The sequence below is a fragment of the Mytilus edulis genome, chromosome 2, assembly GCF_963676685.1.
Source record: "Mytilus edulis chromosome 2, xbMytEdul2.2, whole genome shotgun sequence".
In the NCBI taxonomy this organism is placed as follows: Eukaryota; Metazoa; Mollusca; class Bivalvia; order Mytilida; family Mytilidae; genus Mytilus; species Mytilus edulis.
Genome location: NC_092345.1, coordinates 63,078,032 through 63,101,467, shown reverse-complemented (window position 1 = coordinate 63,101,467; position 23,436 = coordinate 63,078,032). Strand labels below are relative to the sequence as shown.

General features: G+C 33.0%; 1 protein-coding gene across 8 annotated transcripts in view; it reads right to left on the bottom strand.

Moving 5' to 3' along the window:
- Positions 1-5,250: 5,250 nt before the first annotated feature.
- Positions 5,251-23,436, bottom strand: part of LOC139512636 (uncharacterized) — a 30,250-nt gene continuing 12,064 nt past the window's right edge. For all 8 annotated transcript variants that reach the window (XM_071300383.1, XM_071300387.1, XM_071300384.1 and 5 more), the window contains 7 exons: positions 21,072-21,907; positions 20,402-20,664; positions 19,766-19,965; positions 17,560-18,606; positions 17,022-17,145; positions 15,733-15,973; positions 5,251-6,375 (listed from right to left, as the gene is read on the bottom strand). In XM_071300383.1, coding sequence (XP_071156484.1) covers positions 5,957-6,375; positions 15,733-15,973; positions 17,022-17,145; positions 17,560-18,606; positions 19,766-19,965; positions 20,402-20,664; positions 21,072-21,907 — 3,130 coding nt within the window. In that variant the 3' untranslated portion in view covers positions 5,251-5,956. The remainder of the gene's footprint in view (positions 6,376-15,732; positions 15,974-17,021; positions 17,146-17,559; positions 18,607-19,765; positions 19,966-20,401; positions 20,665-21,071; positions 21,908-23,436) is intronic.

The window sequence follows — 23,436 nt, the reverse complement described above, 5'->3', positions numbered from 1 at the left end:
CCTTAAACTTCACTCTCCGCTACTTAGACGATGTGCTGTCACTAAATAATTCATGAGATCCAGAATACACGAGATACAGTTAAGTCTACCTCATATCTTAATTAACATCAAGAGAAATTGACAATAAGGGTCGGTTGAAAACAAAAATCTAAGACAAAACAAATGATTTCAACATCCCAATTGTGAACTTTCCATATTTATGTAGCAACATCCCAGCAGTGCTTTCGTACAGAGTATCTGTCCACTAGTTAATATGATGTTCCAGGGCTTATATGTCCTTGATAGAAGGTTGCTGCTCACGAGGAAACTATTGTGTAAACCAAGAATTCCAAGTAATGGAGTTGAAATCATCCCTTCGTAAATTTTACGGACGCCATAACGAGTTGGTTGACCGTTAAGGAATATCCGTTTCACAGATGACAACGAATATGTTCCAATTTTCGTTGCTACAATACCGTCCCTTTATCCTCGACTTAACCTGAATTATACAGACTTTTTACAAGGTTTTTACTAACATGATCAACACAATTGGTGCCGCATTTGAAGCTGGATCTGCTTACCCTTCTTTATCGCCAGTGAATATTCAGTTTTGGTGGGGTTCGTGCTGCTCAATCTTTGTGTTCTGTGTACTGTTGTTGGTTTTTGTCATTTTATTGTCGACTTATTGATTTGAATGTCCCGTTGGTATCTTTTGTCTCCCTTTCATGCTTTCTTTTGGACATCATATTGGTCGGCACACTTTTTGAAACCTTTCTACTTGATTTATTTTAAGATATTAAAATTGTTCTCATCTTTTAGTATCTGGCCATTGTGTTGATTGTCCTTCTTTCAATTGTCATTCTGATTACCCCGTTGGTATCATTTTATTGTTTTCAGAAGGAATATTTGAAATGTATCGTAAACTTTTAAATTAATTCAGACCCAGATAATAACATATATTAAATAGTATAGTCATATCCTATTTTGATGGCCGTTTTAGAAGGAATTGGGAATTTGAAATGTGATTACTAACTTTGCTGTTTTGTTTATACAGCTATTATAGGGTATGAACCACAGGTACTTGTCTCTGAAAAAAACCTATTTATACCTATAGTATATAGGAAAAAAATCAGAGACAAGAGCCTGTAATCTGAAACCTTCCTTTCCGTAAGGGTTCAGTAATTTCAGCTATGCCTTGTATCTACATATAGGTCATTTAAAGAAGGATTTCTTATTTTTATACAGATAACTGTCAAATTATTGTGTAATGAGTAAGAAACTACTATAAAATAGTAGCCTCAGAATGATGGTATCAAAATCTACGTAGTTGAAACAATAGTCATGCGAGTATGGTCTTGAGAAACGATGATAGTCCGTCGGAAGGGGACGATAAATGGCTGACCCGTGTTAAGAGAGAGCCATATCTCTTGCACGTAAAAGACACCCTTGTAGAAAAAGAGTAGGCTAATGCCGCTACAAGACAGCATAGTGGAAAGTGATTAATATAAGTTGCAATAACTTGTTTCCAAATCCACTATAGATAAATAGTCATACAACCATATTCGTTTCAATTTCAGAAAACGCAAGTCGTTATATCACCATCACCTGTACATATTGACTTCCCTCACAGAATAATTCAAAGTTTGTGGACTATCTGTAACCTTATTGAATTCGAAATAAAAGCAAATCACAAATATACAACTTCGCCTGCATTGCATTGATTTACAACAAGATATCGACAAGGGTTGGCTAATCTAAAGTTTTTAAACAGATTCATAACATTGTAAAAATTAAAATGTCTACTTTATTTCTTTCAATATATATCTTGGAACATTCCAGCATCCACTATTTTTGGAGTATATATTTCTCAGTTGACACAATAGTTCAGCGGACCTTGTATTTCCATGAAATAGTGTCTCTACTTACATGGAATAACCTGAAAATAGTTTCAACAGTAAAGTTTAGGTCAGAAGTTTTATGGACATCAGCATGGTCTTGTTGACCTTCATGGGACACGATCTCACAGAAAACTATGAATTGCAGGAATTTTACAATTTGTCATGGGGAATATTCAGGTTCCACTATGAAGCTGAACTCTTAACCCTTGTTGGTCTACTATACAGTGTTGCTGGTAGGCATATATATAATAAAAGACAGCCTTTTTAAAAAGTTTTGTCAATTGCAGGAGCAATTTTAGGGAGCTACCATTTGATTTTTATGGAGGGGGGGCTAGGATGAAAAATTTTGTCCTGCATTTTTTTTTAGCTGTAATCTCTGTCCAGCCTTTTTATTTTTCACTCTAATCGGTCCTGCCTCTTTTTTTTTTAGTTTATCCTGACTTTTTTTACCTAAATTGTCGTCCTGACTTTTTTTTTGCAAGTGTCACATCCTGCCTTTTTTTTTACTCAAAACTCCTGTCCTGCCTATTTTTTCAAATTTCATACTAGCCCCCCCCCCCCCCCCCCCCCATAAAAATCAAATGGTAGTTCTCTTATATCATGAATAAATTCCTAATAAAAAAAGGTTTCACTCTGAAATTATTTTATCTTTATCTCACCCTTTAGAAAGAAAAAAAATCGTCAATTTGACTAAGGTTCTAGGAAAGTATGATTTAGTATTTAGGTTGCTGTTTGACAATGTTGCATTGTAGTGCGAGAGAAATTTTAAGATCCGTTATAATGCTGAATCCTGTTTGCACATAAGTTTGGTTTTAAAACAAAAACTGCATTTTAATCATATGGTATATTTTTAGAAAAAGAGGTTACATTTTTTAATGGATCAAATTCATGGATATGATTTTTAAACTAAATATCCAAAGGAACACTCAGGTAAAGTTTTGTAACTTTTAGCCCTGTTGTTTTAGACAAAGTTTTTGTGGAACGATTAATGATGGAAACCAAATGTTGGCAAATGTTCATATGGCCTTATTGCTAGTTTACTAAAACACTCAAACATTCTACAACAAACAACTTAAAGTAACAGCGACCCTACTGACAATAAGAAAAATTCAAGTGCTTTTGAAGGGTTAGCAGGTCAATCTGCACTAGTAAAAGCTTTGTTTCTATTGTTTACATGTTGGTATTTTTCTGCCTTGGAACAATCTTTTGAGCCGGTTGCTTCTCTTTTTTACAGTTTGATCTGTTGTGCTGTAACACCACTGTCACAGGTAATGGGAGGGTTGATTGCTCAGACATATGTTTAACCTTGTCACATTTGTAATGTGCCTGTCCCAAGTCTGTTTGTTCAGTGGTTGTTGTTGGTTCATGTCAAGTTAGATTTGTTTTTTAAAAAAAAACAGATGCTCCCCAGGGCACAGCTTTATACGACCGCAGAGGTCGAACCCTGAACAGTTGGGGGAAGTATGGACACAACATTTAAGCTCGATACAGCTCTGAATTTGGATTGTGATTAAATAGTTGACACAACATAGGTTTCTGACACAGAATGAATGTGGTCTAAGAACTTAAACTTAAAAACTTAAAAGTTCTAAATTGGACATTTACCTATTATGGTCCAATATCCAAAATCTAAATACATGGTTAGATTCAGCATATCATAGAACCCCAAGAATTCAATTTTCAATGAAATCAAATAATGTTCAATTTTAGACCCTTAAGACCTCAATGTGGACCAACTTGATAACCAGGCCCAAATATTAAAATCTCATATTGAAGAACCCCATACATTCAATTTTTGTTGAAATCAAACAAAGTTTAATTTTTGACCCTTTGGACCTTAATGTAGACCAATTTGAAAACAGGACAATACTGTGCAGTTGAATATTTCTTGCTATTGCGCAAAACTGTGCAATTGAAAATTTCTTGCTATTGCGCAATATTGTGCAATTAGATATATCTTGCTATTGCACAATACTGTGCAATTGAAGATTTCTTGCTATTCCACAATACTGTGCAATTGAAGATTTCTTGCTATTGCGCAATACTGTGCAATTGAAAATTATTTGCTATTGCACAATACATAATATAATAATTTTGGACCCCAATTTGGACCAACTTGAAAACTGGGCCCATAATCAAAAATCATGTACATGTTTAGATTCAACATATCAAAGAACCCCAAGAATTCCATTTTTGATAAAATCAAGCTAAGTTTAATTTTGGACCCTTTGGACCTTAATGTAGACCAATTTGAAAACAGGACCAAAAATTAAGAATCTGAATACACGGTTAGATTTGGCATATCAAAGAACCCCAATAATTCATTTTTTGATGAAATCAAACAAAGTTTAATTTTGGACCCTTTCGGCCCCTAATTCGTTGGGACCAAAACTCCCAAAATCAATACCAACCTTCCTTTCTTGGTCATAAACCTTATGTTAAAATTTCATATATTTCTGTTTACTTATACTAAAGTTGTTGTGCGAAAACCAAGAAAAATGCTTATTTGGGCCCTTTTTGGACCCTAATTCCTAAACTGTTGGGACCAAAACACCCAAAATCAATCCCAACCTTCCTTTTATGGTCATAAACCTTGTGTTTAAATTTCATAGATTTCTATTTACTTTTACTAAAGTAAGAGTGCGAAAACCAAATGTCTTCGAACGATGACGACGCCAACGTGATACCAATATACGACCAAAAAATTTTCAATTTTTGCGGTCGTATAAAAAACGTTTTGTTTCAAATTAGGATTGATTGTTTATTTACTTTAAAGTAATTGCTCTTTCCTTATGATAATTATATATTTTTTGTATGATTTCTGAGGGGGAAATCCATTGAAGTAACAGCATCAAGATCTACAACAAATACTCTATCTACACCAGTATGTAGATACTGAATACCAATACAGCATTTGATGAAAAAAGGGCCAGCTTTGAGACCAAATAGATCAATTTTCTATAACAGTTACTCCTGTATAAAGTCTGAAATGTACCAAAATCACATACTTTCACCTGTGAACTATATAAAAGTTTCAAAAATCAATGGATAATGACTGAGGGGGTGATAATTACCTCCTTGAAAATGAGTTTCAAACAATTATACAACAGCATATTAAATATCATTAACTTACAATTTCAGTCAATTGACCACGACAAAGAGGGTAGATAACCTTTATTGAAATGAGAGGCAACAACATATTAATACAAAATATCATTGACTTGTGGTTCCTCTTAAACTGATATTACTACAAACCTTACCAACAGATTGGCCAACAGAAACTGCACAGTGACGCTTTAGTCTTGCTTTTGTGATTTCATCACAGGTGAAATGAAAACTGTTCAAACTATGTAAGACATATCATAGTGAAGTCTACAGGTAAGTATTTTTATTTCATTAATGTGATTTATGCATTTCTTTTCCTTTAAATGACATGACATGATACATGATAATATGTTGGCTGCAGTTTAAAACCAATTATGTAAAAAAATCCAGTTTCAAATGAAAAACTGCAAATACATGTATATTTTCCATTCTTTACACTATAAAATTAGTTTACCCTTATACATACATTATTTAAAAGTAGTCAGAAAGTGTTTTGATGAGGGGGGAAATATTACTTCTGTTTTTTTTAAAGAATGAATAGTAATCTAGAAATATGATTTTTTTTAAAGCAGTTTCTACAGTTGTAACAAGGGAGCTCTACAATCAGCAGCCAGTACTCCAGTACTAGCATGAAAATACAGATTTTTTGTTATAAATGTCAAACTAAATACAATTACTACTTGCTTATTCTTTAGTCTGAAAGAACCCACCAAGTTGTAAAAAAAACCCAACTTTTAAAACAGAAACAGAAGTATTTTCTGTGAATTATAAAAGCAATATACATGTCCCTAAAACTTGATTTTTAAAAAAATATCCCAAAAGTGGTCTTAAATTTCATATGCTAATGATAATTGACAACTGATTTTGTAACAGTTGACATTGGTTTGAATAAAAACAAACTGATTAATTACACTTGTCAATGAAACATCCATATTGTTTTTGAAATGAAATAAAAAAGATGAACTAAAATCTGATTAGAGCCAATTTATCTTTGGCTGATCAAATGATGGTTCTTGTTTAAACTGTAATGTTTCCATAGAAGCTTCAGCTACACCAGCTAATTTCATCATTATACTCTGAGCTTGTTGACCTTTGATATGAGACACACGTTTCTTTGTCTGAATTATGGGCTTAGGATTAGCGACAGTGGCATTTGGAGTAGTTCTACGAATTTCCTCTTCTATGTCTGAGTGCTTTGGAAGGTTGGCTGCTGGAATTAAGGAATATCTTCCGCTTGTTCCTTGATGTTGTGACAAACATTTGACCATTTCTTGTGGTGTCCTGCTTTTATGAATGACTATATACCCTTGCCCATCTCTCTGACGAGTGCTCACTTTCAAATCCAGAAGTTTAGCTAGGTCTGTGACTGCTTTCTTTTCAGGAACAGGCATACCTGCAATCATAAACAGCACTTTAATTATTTAATATAGTGAAGCATGTAACATTCAATGTATATCCCTCCCTACCTAACCAGATGCTCCACAGGGCACAGCTTTATACGACTGCAGAGTTTGAACCCTGAACAGTTGGGGCAAGTATGGATACAACATTCAAGCTTGATACAGCTCTGAATTTAGATTGTGATTAAATAGTTGACACAACATAGGTTTCTGAAAAAGAATGAATTTGGTCTAAGAACTTAAACTTGAAAACTTAAAATGTTTAAATTGGACATTTACCTATTATGGTCCAATATCCAAAATCTAAATACATGGTTAGATTCAGCATATCAAAGAACCCCAAGAATTCAATTTTGAATGATATCAAATAAAGTTCAATTTTGGACCCTTTAAGACCTCAATGTGAACCAATTTGATAATCTGGCCTATAATCAAAAATCTAAATACATGTTTAGATTCAGCATATCAAAGAACCCCAATGATTCAATTTTTGTTGATATCAAACAAAGTTTAATTTTGGACCACGATTTGGACCAACTTGAAAACTGGCTCAATAAGCAAAAATCTTAATACATGTTTAGATTCAGCATATCAAAGAACCCCATATATTCAATTTTTGTTGAAATCAAATAAAGTTTAATTATAGACGCCGATTTGAACCAACTTGAAAACTGGCCCCATAAGCAAAAATCTTAATACATAATTAGATTCAGCATATCTAAGAACCCCATATATTCAATTTTTGTTGAAATCAAACAAAGTTTAATTTTGGACCCCGATTTGGACCAACTTGAAAACTGGGCCCATAATCAATCAAAGTGATGGAAATAACTCATGGAAAGATTAGAAGAGTAGTTTGAATTATTTCATATTAAGGTTTGGTGGGGAAAAATGAACATTTATAAAGCACTATTGCTGAAAATTGCATTTACAGCAGGTCTTTAGAAGGAAACTTGCTTTTCCAGTATGAAGATCTATAAAATGAGCTCAAATTAAATAATATGGGTCTCTTAATTTGCACAATTTTATTTAAACTGCAGTTTATATCTTATCATATGTTGCCGGTTCTGAACATGTTTCAAAAAAACAAAAAAATGCAAAAATTCTTCTAGTAAATGTTACCAACTATCCTTGTAAGACATAAATCTAGACCAACAGCTTAAAAAGTTCTTTAAAGTGTCAACAAACAAAATTGAAAAATGTTGTTATGGGGCATTTTATAAGTTGAAACAGAGGTTATAGGGCATTGAAGATTAAAAGTTTTAGAGTGCCTTTTGATCAATTTTTAAAGTATTTTTCAACACAGGGCATTGAAAATATACTTTTTCAACGTAACCAATTAAATAAAGGGCTGCGCTTTAGCGCATGATACGCCCGTTGCTCTTTTAACTTGTCTTTTATGCTTTAAATGAATTTATATGATCAACTAGAAATATATATATACAAATCAAAAGGGATGTTACATTAATATATTCATAAAATCCCCCTTTTTTAAGTATAAAAATTCATTACTTAAGAAAACGTAAAATCTAAAATTTATAAAAATGGAAAGGGAGTTTATGTCAATAGATATAAACAATTTATCAAAGTTGCATAAAATTTTGTGAAAGTGTTAGTTATTGTCCCAAAATTGGAAAATCCCCCCTTTTTTAAGCATAAAAATTCATAACACGGAAATGTAAAATCTGAAATTATAAAAATTGAAAGAGAGCTTACATCAATAGATATAAACAATTCACCAAAGTTTCATGGACATTGGTGAAAGCCTTTTTGAGTTATTGTCCGAAGTGTTGAAAATCCCCCTTTTTTTTATGAATAAAGCCCCATAAATCCAAAACTTAAAATCTGAAATTTATAAAAATTGAAAGGGAGCTTACATCAATAGATATAAACAATTCACCAAAGTTTCATGGACATTGGTGAAAGCCTTTTTGAGTTATTGTCCGAAGTGTTGAAAATCCCCTCTTTTTTATGAAAAAAGCCCCATAAATCCAAAACTTAAAATCTGAAATTAAAAAAAAACGAAAGGGAGCTTACGTCAATAGATATAAACAATTCACTTAAGTTTCATGGAAATTGGTGAAAGTGTTTTTGAGTTATTGTCCGAAGTGTGGACGACGGACGGACGGACGGACGGACAACGGTATACCATAATACGTCCCGTCTAAAAGACGACGGGCGTATAAAAACTTATCTTATTGATATGTGGATTCTTTCTTGATTGCAAACATATGTATTCACTTCTAATAAAAATTCAAATGACTAAAATAGACATAATGATTGATGGGAAATAAACTAATAAACAATGGTTTGTTATAATTAAAAGTTTTAAAATTTTTAAACTGTTTCAAGCCAATTCCTGATAAAAAAAAAAGTGTCCTTATTTAATTGTTGATTAATTACAGATGATTATTGGAAATTTATCAAGTAAATTATAGGCCTTACTTGAATACCTTTTATTTATTCATATTTATATTCATATTTCATTTTTTTAAGATCTTGTTAATCAATTAATCATTTATCTTTCAGATATAATTTACAGAATCACTTTATGTAATGCAGATCAAAAGTAATTGGCAATAAATAAATCTATCATCCTTATAAATATCAAACATCTAATATACACATTTGTGTATTCAATTATGAGGTCAAATACTTGTGTATTAAGAATTATATTGAGTGGTCTGTATAATTATGTAAGACTGAGGTTGATAGGTAATGTGGTCAATTTGATTGGCAGTTTAGGAGGTGGGGCATTGTAATTAAAGGTTAACCTTGTCTCTGATTGTTTAGTGATAATGACAGTTGTCAATCATACTAGTTGAATCAATACCCAGTTACCTAATCAAAATGTTTTTTAAAAGCCTGCACATCAACACACCTTAATGACATACATTCTTGAATGAACTGCTCCAATAATATACCCAGTTTTTTTCAGTTTATATGTGTATTATGTGCACATATATCAGAACCATAGGGAACTATATTTCAGTGTGAATACATTTAGTAACAGTAGCTAACCTGTCCTGTTGTTAGGGAGGCTGGTGCCTAAGTAAAGATTTAGAACAAGTTCTAATCTTTCCAAAAATCTAAGTACATGTTTAGATTCAGCATATCAAAGAACCCCAAGAATTCAATTTTTGTTAAAATCAAAGTAAGTTTAATTTTGAACCCTTTGGACCTTAATGTAGACCAATCAAAAATTAAGAATCTACATACACAGTTAGATTCGGCATATCAAAGAACCTCAATTATTCAATTTTTGATGAAATCAAACAAAGTTTAATTTTTGACCCTTTGGTCCCCTAATTCCTAAACTGTGGGGACCAAAACTCCCAAAATCAATCCCAACCTTCCTTTTGTGGTCATAAACCTTGTGTTTAAATTTCATAGATTTCTATTTAATTAAACTTAAGTTATAGTGCGAAAACCAATGTGTCTTCTGATGATGACGACGCCAACATCATACCAATATATGACCGCAAATTTTTTTATTTAAGAATTGAATGCTTCTTTTTGTAAATTTATTGGGGTGTAAAAGCGTTGACCGAAGTACATTTTGTATGAAGCGCGGAAGCGCTTCATTCTAAAAATGTATGCACGGTCAACGCTTTTACAACCCTATAAAGTTACAAAAAGAAGCATTCAATACTTATAATTACATTTTTTAGCTATGATTATGAAAACACGAATTTTATATATTTTATTATTTAATTCACCTGTGCACTTTATTGTTGGAGCACGTGTTATCATGAGTGAAAAGTTGTATTGAGCAATGCAACTGCTTATGGAATAACACGTGATGTGCAGTTAGCCAATCAGAATAAAATATTATAATGAAACATACATCTTAAGTAATTATAAAAATATAAAAGCTTCACATCAAACTACAAATACCTTAATCATGTTAATCCTACAACTGAAAGAGTTGAGATGTATGCTCTTTCTTCTTTTTTTAAGTGAACTGTTATGGTGTATATTTTCTGAGAAACTTTTTTTTTATGTTTTTCACCTCATCATCTCCCTTTAATGCCAGTCGATGGTGTTACAACTTACACAGTCTAACTGAAATTTATTATTTCCTGCTAAGTTTATCTCTATTAGCATTTAATATTGTTGTCTACATGTTTGTACTTTTTTAGTAGCTTCAATTTTTTGATTTTATTGAATACATATTATATATTTAAGAAAGCAGACCAACGATTAAACTATATATTGTATTGTGAGGTCTACTGCATAATGAAGGAGAGAGTTTTATTTTGTAATAGATATCTTCTTACTAAAAGTAATTATTGTCATTTTTTTATTTGATTTCTAAACCAGATGCTCCGCAGGGCGTAGCTTTATACGACCGCAGAGGTTGAACCCTGAACGGTTAGGGCAAGTATGGACACAACATTCAAGCTGGATTCAGCTCTAAATTTGGATTGTGATTAAATAGTTGACACAGCATAGGTTTCTGACACAGAATGAATGTGTTCTAATGAACTTAAAATTTTTGTTTCTCTTAGAGCAATTCACTATGCTGTTGAATATCAATCCTCTCAAAAAAATGTTTGAAGAAATTTTCTTTTTTATTTATGAAATTTCAAATGAGAAAAATTGAACCCAATTTTTTTAATCACATCCCCCTTTCCCTTATTCCAAAACTAATCTCAATTAAAATTTCTAATGGAGTTTGCAACAATAACTACTCATTTAAATACATCATAAAATATTAAGATGTAAAAAAACTGCTTGTTATCACTGAATGGTAAAGATTATTTTAATTTATCAGTTGGTAGTAAAAAGTGAATATACATTGTATATTGTATATAACAAAGATTTAAGTTGATTCTGGACAAAGAAAGATAACTCCAATTAAAAAAAAATCTTGCTATTGCACAATATTTTGCAATTAGATATTTCTTGCTTACTATTCTGGACAAAGAAAGATAACTCTAATTAAAAAAAAATTTGATATTTCACAATATTGTGCAATTAGATATTTCTTGCCATTGCGCAATACTGTGCAATTGAAAAGACTTGCTATTGCACAATACTTAATATAATAATTTTAGAACCTGATTTGGACCAACTTGAAAACTGGGCCCATAATAAATCAAAGCGCTGTAAGCGCTGAAGGCAGTTAACCAAAAACCAAGGCAACCGTAATTATGAAAACTGTGGCAATGTTGCCTCAACATTAAACATTCATATATAGTACATTCATGTTTATCTAATGATTTATTTATTAAGGCAAATAATTTATATGTTATCAAGGTTTCAAAAGCAATGCATATATCAATGTATATTTTTTATGGTGAGTCTGCAGTGGTACAAGTTCCCAATGATTGCAGTTGTTCTACTTGGTAGTTAACCTTGGTTTTATTTGACTGCTAGAAGTTCAATTTGACGTAGTATGAATATGTTATAGTATGAATGGACTGGTTTCCCTGGAAAGAAAACTGAGTTTGTGTTCTATAGTACAAAAGTTATGAGACACGAATCAGACAAATGTTCACTACAACAGGGATCAAAGATGAGGTCTGACTGACTTGCCCATAGTAAATGTAAATGATTTGTTATTTTGTCCCATACATATGAATATATATAATTTAGGGGTGGGGATCTCAACGGTTTTCAAGTTCTCAAACAGGTAGGGGTAGGCAGAGGATTTAGGGGGCAGGGAGCCCGCCCCCCCCCCCCTTTTTGAGAAAAAATTTGGTTGCTTATATAGGGAATCACTGGAGCGGGCCCCTCTTAGGTCAGTCAGTGGGCCCCACTTATGAAAATTTCTGGATCCGCCACTGGGGGTAAGGTGACCCTAGGGACTTCCCCTACATTTCATTTTATTTGTTATATTGTCCCATACATGAATATATATGGTTTAGGGTGGGGGATCTGATTGGTTTCCAAGTTCTCAAACAGGAAGGGTAGGGTGACCCAAGGGACTCCCCCTATATTTCATTTAATTAGTTATATTGATCCATACATGAATATATATTGTTTTGGTGTGGGATCTCGACCGTTTCCAAGTTCTCAAACGGGAGGGTTGGGATGACCACAGGGACTTCCCTTATATTTCATTTGATTTGTTATATTGTCCCATACACGAGTATATATGGTTTAGGGGTAAGGATCTTGACCATTTCCAAGTTCTCAAACAGGAGGGTGAACAGTGACCTCAGGGACTCCCCTATCTTTCATCTGATTTGTTATATTGTCCCATACATGAATATATATGGTTTAGGGATGGGGATCTCAACCATTTTTAAATTCTAAAACAGGAGGGGTGGGGTGACCCCTAGCGACTCTTCCTATATTTCATTTGATTTTTCATATTGTCACAAACATGAATATATATGGTTAAGGGGTGTGGATCTCGACCGTTTCCAAGTTCTCAAACAGGAAGGGGTGGGGTAACTCCAGGGACTCCCCTATATTTCATTTTTTATTTATTATATTGTCCTATACTTGAATATATGCAGGGGCGGATTCAGACGGGGGAGGGTTGCGGGCTTGCACCCCCTTAAATTTGCAAAGCATGGGTTGTTCTCAGCTTAATAAAGAAAATTCCCATAATTTTACCTCAATTTTTTTTTAGCATCGCTCTGCTCGGCGAAAATTTAAGTTTGCGCCCCTCCTAACCTAAAATCCTGGATCTGCCCCTCATATGGTTTAGGGGTGGGGAGCTCGACCGTTTCCAAGTTATCAAACAGGAGGGGGTAGAGTGGCCCAAAGAATGCCACCTATATATCATATGATTTACTTACATTAAGGTATATATAATATAGTTGCATTATTTGTGAAAATAAAGAATGAAACTTTCAGCTACTTTAATTGACCCTTCAAAATTGAGAAAAAAACAAATAACCCCTCGAAATTGCAGTAATATGTTTACACTTTAAAAGCATCTCACATGCATTATCATCATTTATCATTTATAAAGAAAATTTAGACTGTGACCATGAACATGTATATTGTTAGATATACTGTTCCCAGCTGTCACGTTGTATTGGATTTTTAAATTAAAATTTATCAAAAAGTAATTTTTAGTTTCTGAATAAAATATTTTTTCTGCTTTTTCTTTCTTTTACATATATCTTTTGGTTTACAATACTAGTGTTTATATTCATTTACCATGCATAGATGTATTTTTTCACCTGCTTGGATTTATTTTGTAAATGATCGTCAAACCCGGAATTACCCTTATCCGCTTCCGGAATCGGATCCGATTTAGTAAAATTTTGTCTTCACGGCCGCCATTGTTATGTGTTTACAATGTTGTTTTTGTCAATCAGATACGATTTTACTCGAATTTATACAATATTTGTCGGCGATTTTCTGTATAACGCTAGCGGTTGAACAAAATGAACATCGCCGTCATGAATAATAATGATAAAAATAAGTTTTTAGCTCGTTTAATAGGAGACTTTGGTGAACATGGTGAAAAGGTTTGCAAAGTAATTTCTTATTTTCTTTCAAATGTAAGGCGACTACGTCGGGCGTAGCTAGAAACCAACTATCCTAGTCGAAATTCCGCTTGCAAAAGTGGAAGGTCTCGGACCACCGCTAATTTGTACACCTGCCTCCAAATTGAAAAGCTACGAAAATTTCTTTTTCTAGTTTGAAATTGCCGCCAACAGCATGAACAGTTGAATTATATAAGACTACTGACGTAGTTGTACTACGTATTGATGACAAACAATATTCCTACGACTTTTGTCATTTGGGAAATCTAAACTGCTTGTCTTCAGAGATTTTCGGCGATTAAATATTTCATACAATTGTTCTTTGACATCTTAGCTAAAAGCAAAAGTCATAATGAACTACACAAGGATTTTTAATAAGCACTACTTCCTATGTGTAACTTTAAAACTTTTGGATAAATCGACGATCATTTAAGGTTTTTCTGGTCTTTTTTTTTTGTAATCCAGAATAAAAAGTATTAAAAAAGTGTTCAATTAGTTATATATAACATAGTAACAAGCTAGATAATAACAATGGCAAGTATTTCAGGATTTATTGGGTAGAACACAAATCTAGAGTGCTCGCATAATGCAGCTTAACTGCATAAAAATCTAAGTACATTTTTGGATTCAGCATATCAAAGAACTTCAAGATTTCAATTTTTGTTAAAATCAGACTAAGTTTAATTTTGGACCCTTTGGACTTTAGTGTAGACCAATTTGAAAACAGGACCAAAAATGGAGAATCTACATACACAGTTAGATTTGGTATATCAAAGAACCCCATTTATTCAATTTTTGATGAAATCAAACAAAGTTTAATTTTGGACCCCGATTTGGACCAACTTGAAAACTGGGCCAATAATCAAGAATCTAAGTACATTTTTAGATTCAGCATATCAAAGAACCTAACTGATTCATTTTTTGTCAAAATCAAACTAAGTTTAATTTTGGACCCTTTGGACCTTAATGTAGACCAATTTGAAAACGGGACCAAAAGTTAAGAATCTACATACACAGTCATGACAGTTAGATTCAGCATATCAAAGAACCCCAATTATTCAATTTTGATGAAATCAAACAAAAGTTTAATTTTGGACCCTTTGGGCCCCTTATTATGTTGGGACCAAAACTCCCAAAATCAAACCCAACCTTTCTTTTATGGTCATAAACCTTGTGTTTAAATTTCATAGATTTTTATTTACTTATACTAACATTATGGTGCGAAAACCAAGAAAAATGCTTATTTGGGTCCCTTTTTGGCCCCTAATTCCTAAACTGTTGGGACCTAAACTCCCAAAATCAATACCAACCTTCCTTTTGTAGTCATTAACATTGTGTTTAAATTTCATTGATTTCTATTTACTTAAACTAATGTTATTGTGCGAAAACCAAGAATAATGCTTATTTGGGCCCTTTTTTGGCCCCTAATTCCTAAACTGTTGAGACCAAAACTCCCAAAATCAATCCCAACCGTTCTTTTGTGGTCATAAACCTTGTGTCAAAATTTCATAGATTTCTATTAACTTAAACTAAAGTTATAGTGCGAAAACCAAGAAAATGCTTATTTGGGCCCTTTTTGGCCCCTAATTCCTAAAATGTTGGGACCAAAACTCCCAAAATCAATACCAACCTTCCTTTTGTGGTCATAAACCTTGTGTTAAAATTTCATAGATTTCCATTCACTTTTACTAAAGTTAGAGTGCGAAAACTAAAAGTATTCGGACGCCGGACGACGACGACGACGACGACGACGCCGACGCCAACGTGATAGCAATATACGACGAAAATTTTTTCAAAATTTGCGGTCGTATAAAAATTGTTGCAACCTTCTATGGTGGATGGATAAAATAAAGAATAAAATAATTAGTGCGTGTTATTAAAACAAAGTTTACATACCAGGACCAAATATGAGCTCATCAAGTGTGAAATTATTATTGAATGTGTTCAGAATTTCCTCAACAATTTTCATCACCCATTTGTTGGGAGGAGCTAAAGGTATTGGTTCTCCTTCCTTCACCTCCTTTGGAGGTTCCTCAGGTTTGACCTCTTCCTCACCACTGGCCTGCTTGACAGTATCAGCCTTTGATGCTATATTCTCATAGGCAATCCATAGTTTACTATCATCTCTTCTCAAAATCTGTAGATGACAAACCAAGAAGAAATAGACACAATACATATATATTATCACACATAGATTCACATAAAATATAACATGCAGGTTCAAAAGTAAATTAAGATGCATGAATGTAAAGATTTTTTATTATTAACCTTGAATTTAATGCAATTGTGCAAAAAGAAAAAGTATTAGACACATAAAAAAAAACCTTTTCTGCTTATTATATTATACTGGAACATATTGAAAATAAAAATCTGCAACATAACAGATATCGATGTTCATATTAAAAAATCTGATCACTGTTTATACTGCTTACAAAGACTGGTAAGCTTACTGAAAAAAAGAATCATTTTAAAAAACATGCAGTTCCTTAGATATGACCCTTTATGCAATAATTGTTCAATAACCCCTCATTGGTAAAATGTTGATAGTTATCAAAGGTACCAGGATTATAATTTAGTACGCCAGATGCGCATTTTCGTCTACATAAGACTCATCAGTGACGCTCAAATCAAAATATTTATAAAGCCAAACAAGTATAAAGTTGAAGAGCATTGAGGATCCAAAATTCCAAAAAGTTGTGCCAAAAACGGCTAAGGTAATCTATGCCTGGGATAAGAAAATCCTTAGTTTAGAAATGACCAAAAATAAATTATCCGACTTGGTGTCAATTACATTGGAATGTTATTATTTAAATTACACATTACATGGCAAAAATGCTCAATTACACTAAACACAGTTTTTGGAAATGTAATTAATTAAATTACAATTACTTTACTAAAGTAATTAATTAAATTACACATTACATTTCATCATAATGTTTTTTAACAATATTATACATGTATATATAGTGCATGTGTAAAATATTCATGTAAGCATAGTTTAAGCATTGCATTTGTAATTAGTAATTTTAATGTTTTGTCATTTAGTCTGCATCTCTCTCAGTCTGGTCTGAACACTTTGGTCACCAAATGGTTAATTTTTGAAGGATATTCCATACAGTGATAATGTGTGTATTGTAGATATCTTCCCTAATAATTAAATTGCTTTGAACATGACTAAGATTAACCTTGACCACACTTTGTGTTTCATACAATCTAAACAAAGCATCAGCAGCTGCCAAGTTCCTTACAGTACCCTTACTTGGTCCATAGGCTTCTCCAATGTGTTGTCCTTGTAATTTGATCTCACATCTGGAAGTAAAACATGGAATGTCTCTCATCTATAATTCACATTGAAAGTAGTACTGTGTGCTTCAATATTGCAATCTGTCCAAGCTACATAAGCAACCAATTTCATGATTTTGACCGTGAAAATTGAAGAAAAAAAAACAATATGTTTTTAGGTTTTTAACATATAATAGAATTGAATATTTAAAAAATAATAATTCCCTGGTGGTACTTTGCATACACAAAATAGGTACCTACTTACAATGACTGAATTTACAGTAAAACAAATTATGCTAGACTAGTACATGTAGTATATAGTTTTGCAAATGGCCTAAACTATTCTTGACCCAACAACCAATTTGACTATTATCGTGAACATCTATAAACATTAATCATATGTAGGTTACTGGTACCTAATTACTATAATCTTAATCTTACTTAAAGAGACTTCCATCTGCTTCAATATTCCACTGAAGTAGCATGCCATTTAAGGTAGCACTGTAATTTAGTATACAGAATGCCTGCCTTTTCCTATCCATGGCCCAGTCATCATGTTCTAAAATGACAAATGTCTCCACAGTCTTCTTTGCATCATCTGGATTATGTCTGTACCTTTTCAAACCAGCCATGTTAGAGTCAATGTTATGCTTTCCTTCTCCTTTCACCCAAACATCCACAATGTTTGGATCATTAGTATCTTCAGGCTTAAGACGTTTGTGTTCTCTCAGAATATAATCACTGGTGGATGTAGAGAGTGTATCGTATGCACTGTTGTAAGCCTCCATCTGTGATTCTTTCCTCCTTTCTGACTCTCCTGTACCAATAAGTACATTATCCAAGTATAGTTCACAGATAAGATTACCTGTTGACCCATCCTCCACACTTTTCCTGTAGATACAAGTTGGAGTAAGTCCCAAATGGAGGGCACTACAATCAATAGTGTTTATATTGTTCTCTTGAAACTGAGTGTCCTTGACAATTCCCATTAGGGCTGTTAATTTTTCTTCTAAGGTCATATTTTTCTTGACATCAGGAGAACTGAAGAGAGCTTTCTCACTGTTAATAAAGTCTTCTTCATCAGGAATACCTCTCAATATTTCATGGATTGGTTTATCACTAAAACTTTCATAAGCCATAGCATATGTTGCTGCCTTTGTTTCTTTCCTTTTTGGACCAGTTGAGTGTGCAATGACAATACCTTCAATGGTCAATGTTCCCCTGAAAATCATCTTGCCTGTTGGCAGTCTAGCCTGTCTATCCTCGTATTTATGATCCATTCCACATTTAGAAGCAGTAACAGCTTGTTCAATGGCTCCAATTTTTGATTCAGGTAATTTTTCATAGGTTTTGAGGTAATGGACCAGTTTTACAAACCCTTCTTCTTTTGTAGCTAAAGTTGTTGCTATCAGTTCTTGTTTCTGTAAAGCATTAGATGCTTGCTTACTGATGTCCATATCCTTATCTAATGAACTGCTTAATTCATTTCTACAAAATGAATTAAACAAAAATTCAAAACTTGAAGTATTAAACATGCAAATAATTCCATTCTAAACACTTCCTTGCTTATATTTACAGGTAAGGAAAAAAATACACTTATTGCTTTTATGATGTCCAACAAACACCATTATCACTTAAGAGTCAGCAAAATGATTGAGCACCTGGAATGGCCATCTCTAGAAAAAAGGCGAAAAAACTTAAGACTAACTATGCTCTATAAAATAAAATACAACAAAGTGGCTGTAACTAAGGAAGGTCGTCTTATGCAACCAACACGACTGTCGAGGAACATGCACGACAAAAGTTTCCAAATTCAAGCATGCAGAAGTGATTACAGGAAATACTCATTTTTCCCCGAGAACGATCAGGGATTGGAACACTCTCCCTCCTGGGGTACCATCAGCACTGTCAGTTGAGGCCTTTAAAGCCTCGCTGACAAAGCTGAACTAAATTATTAAATTGGGGGTTCGAAGATGGTTTGTATGCACACCTACGTCATGGCATAATAATCAGCTCGTTGATTGTGGCCATTATCAGGCAGAAGCAGAAGCAGAAGATTTAGGCATAATATATGTTCCTTTTGTGTGAATGTAACACACTTAAATGTAAAACAATGCAAGCTGTACATAATGTAAAAGTTTATATCTTTTATGTTTCTCATTTGTACATTTTGTAATCTTACATAGAATAATTTGAGTCATTGCTAAATCCAATGATCTATTAGTGTTTTCAACTAATTCCCTTTTTAGGTTGTTTAGCTTTGAAATTACAGGGGATAAAGACGATTGTGTATTCATGTCATGCTTCAAAAAAGGCAGCAACAATATTAATAGCTGAAAGTGGTTTTTAATCATGCATGTGCACAATAATTTATTTTTTCAACAGTAGTCTATGTTCAATGATCTTTTTTCTTCTTCAACATAGTCATTTTAATGAAACTGAATCATTGAAATAATATTAATGCATGTACTTTTTAAATAAATAATAAATAGTACCATATCTAAAAAAGCTTTTATATCAATCATATAACTTTACCTTTACAAGTCCAAAATTAATCATACATAAATATTGTATTAAAATGAATTATCTTTTTGTTTTTTACTTTGTGAATGTTTGTATTTTTGATTTGTTACATAGTCAATCTCACCTGATGGCATCAGGACCAGGGTCTATACCAGAATATATTTCAGCAACTGTCTTTAATTTTAGTATATCTAAACCCTTAGAATATGTGTCATGTTTGACCTCCTTCTTGTTGCCACCAACAGACCTAGCTAGAAATACTCCAGACAGATGCAGACATCCTGTATACATCCATTTGTTGGCAACTTTCATAAGCTCTTCACACTAAAACAAAACCATAAAAATTACAACAGTAATGTGTTTTATTTGTGCAAAAATGATAATAATTTAAGAAAAGCACAAAAAAATCATACTAACAAATGTATTAAAACAATAACTTCCAAGCAAGCTATTTTGGAAAGATGTCTGACATCAATTGTATTAAGAAGTCACTTTTTATTTTATTCCATCTATAAATATTTCAAATAATATCATGTTTGTTTTTAACAAACAATGAACATAATACCCTGTATAGCGAACATAATCTTTGGGGCCCTTTATAGCTTGTTCGGTGTCAGCAAAGGCTCCGTGCTGAAGGGCGTACCTTGACCTATAATGGTTTAGTTTTATAAATTGTTATTTGGATGGAGAGTTGTCTCATTGGCACTCATACCACATCTTCCTATATCTATATGCATCAAATCATACATTATGTGAGTACCTTGTATTCTGTCTTTAAACCCAATTTGCTTCCAGTAATTCCATTTTCTATTGTTTGGATGGCATTGACCTTTGAGACATCAGTTTGCAAGAACAAACAGAATCTACGAATCTTTTCAGCTGTTGACATCTGGGAGACATCTAATCTTGCTACATTAGCCATACTGTGTACTGGAGGTACAGAAGTTTGTTTCATCCCACCTCGTTTTTTCGCAAAACCTCCAATCTGGTTTGGTGGCATTCCTGGTTTATTTTGCTGAATTCCTATAAATTAAAATTATATATAACAGATCAAACATGTGGATTGGCATTTCAATAGTCCTTTCAATTTACTGAAGAAGCAATAATAACTCGTCTTTTTTATTTCACAATCATCAGATCTGTTGCATTTTGATAATGTAACAAACTAACTTTCCTAAAATACCAGCTTGGAGTTTCAATATGTACTTTTCTTTATGAAGTAAACAAGGAAAAGAACAACCACAAAAAACTTTATACTGTGATGAGCAGAGGAGTATACCTCGACTATTTTATTGGGGTTTGTGTTTTGCTCAGGCTGGTTTTCTGTGTCCTGTGTTTTTTTTAATCCATACCCCCTATTGGACTGTCTCTCACTTCACTTGCTATTTTCTTTTTTAATTATCATGTAAGTCAATTAGCAGTTGATTTACCTTGATTTCCTCTTCCTCTGCCACCTCTTTGTCCTCGACTTTGACCTCGATCAAAACTACCTCTACCTCTTCCTCCTCCACGACTTTGACCTCTACCTCGATCACCACCTCCTCTACCACGGTCACCACCTCCTCTTCCACGGTCACTACCTCCTCTTCCGCCTCTCTTAAAACCTCCTCCTCTTTGATTTTCACTCTTTGGTGGATAACTACTATATCCCATATCCTGCCAGCTAGAAGTCTCCTCCCATGATGAAGGTCCATCCCATGAAGAACCACCCGAACTCCATGGTGATGGTCCTTGTCCCCATGGCTTAGTAGACTGCCCACCTCCACCTCCTCGTCCACCTCTACCACCACCCCTGTTGGGTTTACTTCTTTTGGCACCACCGCCACCTCCACGACTCCACTGGTTATAATCCTTCTCTATGGGAACATCCTGTGAAAAGTCATAACCTTGAGAATACATACTCTGTCCACCATACCCTTGACTTTGCTGCTTAATAGGTTTAGGTGGTATCTGTTTAGGTAGGCTTCCATCAGGGTTAAATGAACCAGCTTCATCAAAGAAAGAACTCCAACTGTTACCTCCCATCTCAGATTCCTGAGCTACACCTCCTCCTTGTTCGTTATATCCACCAGTATAAGACTGATTGTAATTTTGATATGGATCTTGTTTCCGGTAGTTAGAAGATGGAGGTTCCATTCCTCTATATGATGGATCAGATGGATATCCTCCCATACCATACATATCATCATCCTGGAAAGGTCTTTTCCTCCACTGACCACCTCCCATCATGTCATCTTCATCCATTTTATTTTCTTCAACTTCCAAACTGAAAAATACATTATGCAAATTGTTAATCATGTAATAATTATTTTCATGTTTATGCTATATACAAATTATGGTTGGTGTAACTTGTAAACTTCCTGCAACTACACACTGATTGCCACCAGACAGGCAAGAACCCTTTCACAACTTTTATGCATACCAACTATCATGACTATGTTGAAAATACACCTTCTTTACGTGATGTATAAATCTGTTTTATTACACTGAATACCAATTTATATTGTTATGTTAAACATATACCCCTGTAGTGGTGGGAAATGAACAATATTCATCTTAATTTTTATAACAAAAATCTTATATAAACTAGCTATCAACCATTCAAAATGCAAGAACTTAACGGCCTAGCCAAGATCAGATGTGCATTTTGTGTTTCACCTGAAGTCAAAAATGAGTATCAACTCAGGGAAAAACTCTTTTGATATTTTGGTTCAAAAATGGTTTAAATTATGAAAAATTGCCATCGTTAGGCTAACACTAGAAGCATTTATATAATTACATGCAGTTTTTGGAAGAAATATTTAATATTTTTATTAAATAAATGGTGTTTAAAAACTGTATAATTTTCTTTAATGGTTGCCTTCAAGACATGGTCACCAGTGTCAGATTTTTGGTCAATGTCAAAGACAACAAAATATGTTTAGAATTATTGAATATCAAACATTTTAATTGAAAAAAAAATGACAAGAACATGTTTAACTTTATTTCAAACAACAGTAGCTTTCTTTGATCATTAATCTTATCTGATAAAACTGTATCTAAACTTATCTATAAATAACAAAACTTCCAAAAAAAACCTTTCTTTTGGTGTATAGAACATTAAAATAACTTGATGCATATTCTTACAATAAACAATCAAACTTAGCAATACAATTTATATGTTTTGTCTACGGACAAGACATTGTATTCATATTTAATGAAATGTATTATTAAAACCTAATTTTGATATAGCTGAAAGTGTTCTCTTGAAAAAAAAAACCATACATTTTATCAGGTTTATCTATCAAATGATGCTTAACTTCGAGGAAAATGGAAACAAATACATTTTGATAATGTCTACGGACAAGACATTTTATTGATATTCAATTAAATGCTTTCAAAGATGATTGTTAAAGTTAAGATTAAAAGTTACTAATTAAATTTTAAGCTGTGTTTTTTAAATTTTGGAAAATATAAAAATGTAGCCATAATTCTTTACATATCTCAATAATCTATTGATTAAGCCAAAATGAAGACACATTCTTTTAACTGAAATCCATATATCTGACTGTTTAAAACAATCAAACTATTATTAAAACTCAATTTTGACATAGTTGAATGTGTTCTCTTGAAAAAATAACATACATTTTACCTATCAAATTAGGCTGAACTCAAGGAAATTGGATACAAATATATTGTGGTAATGTCTACGGACAAGACAATTTCAGTTAAAAAAAAAATCTGTTAGAATTAATTGTGACTATATTTATGTTAAAAATACTGAGTTTTAATTTGAATAGATAACTTTCATCACCT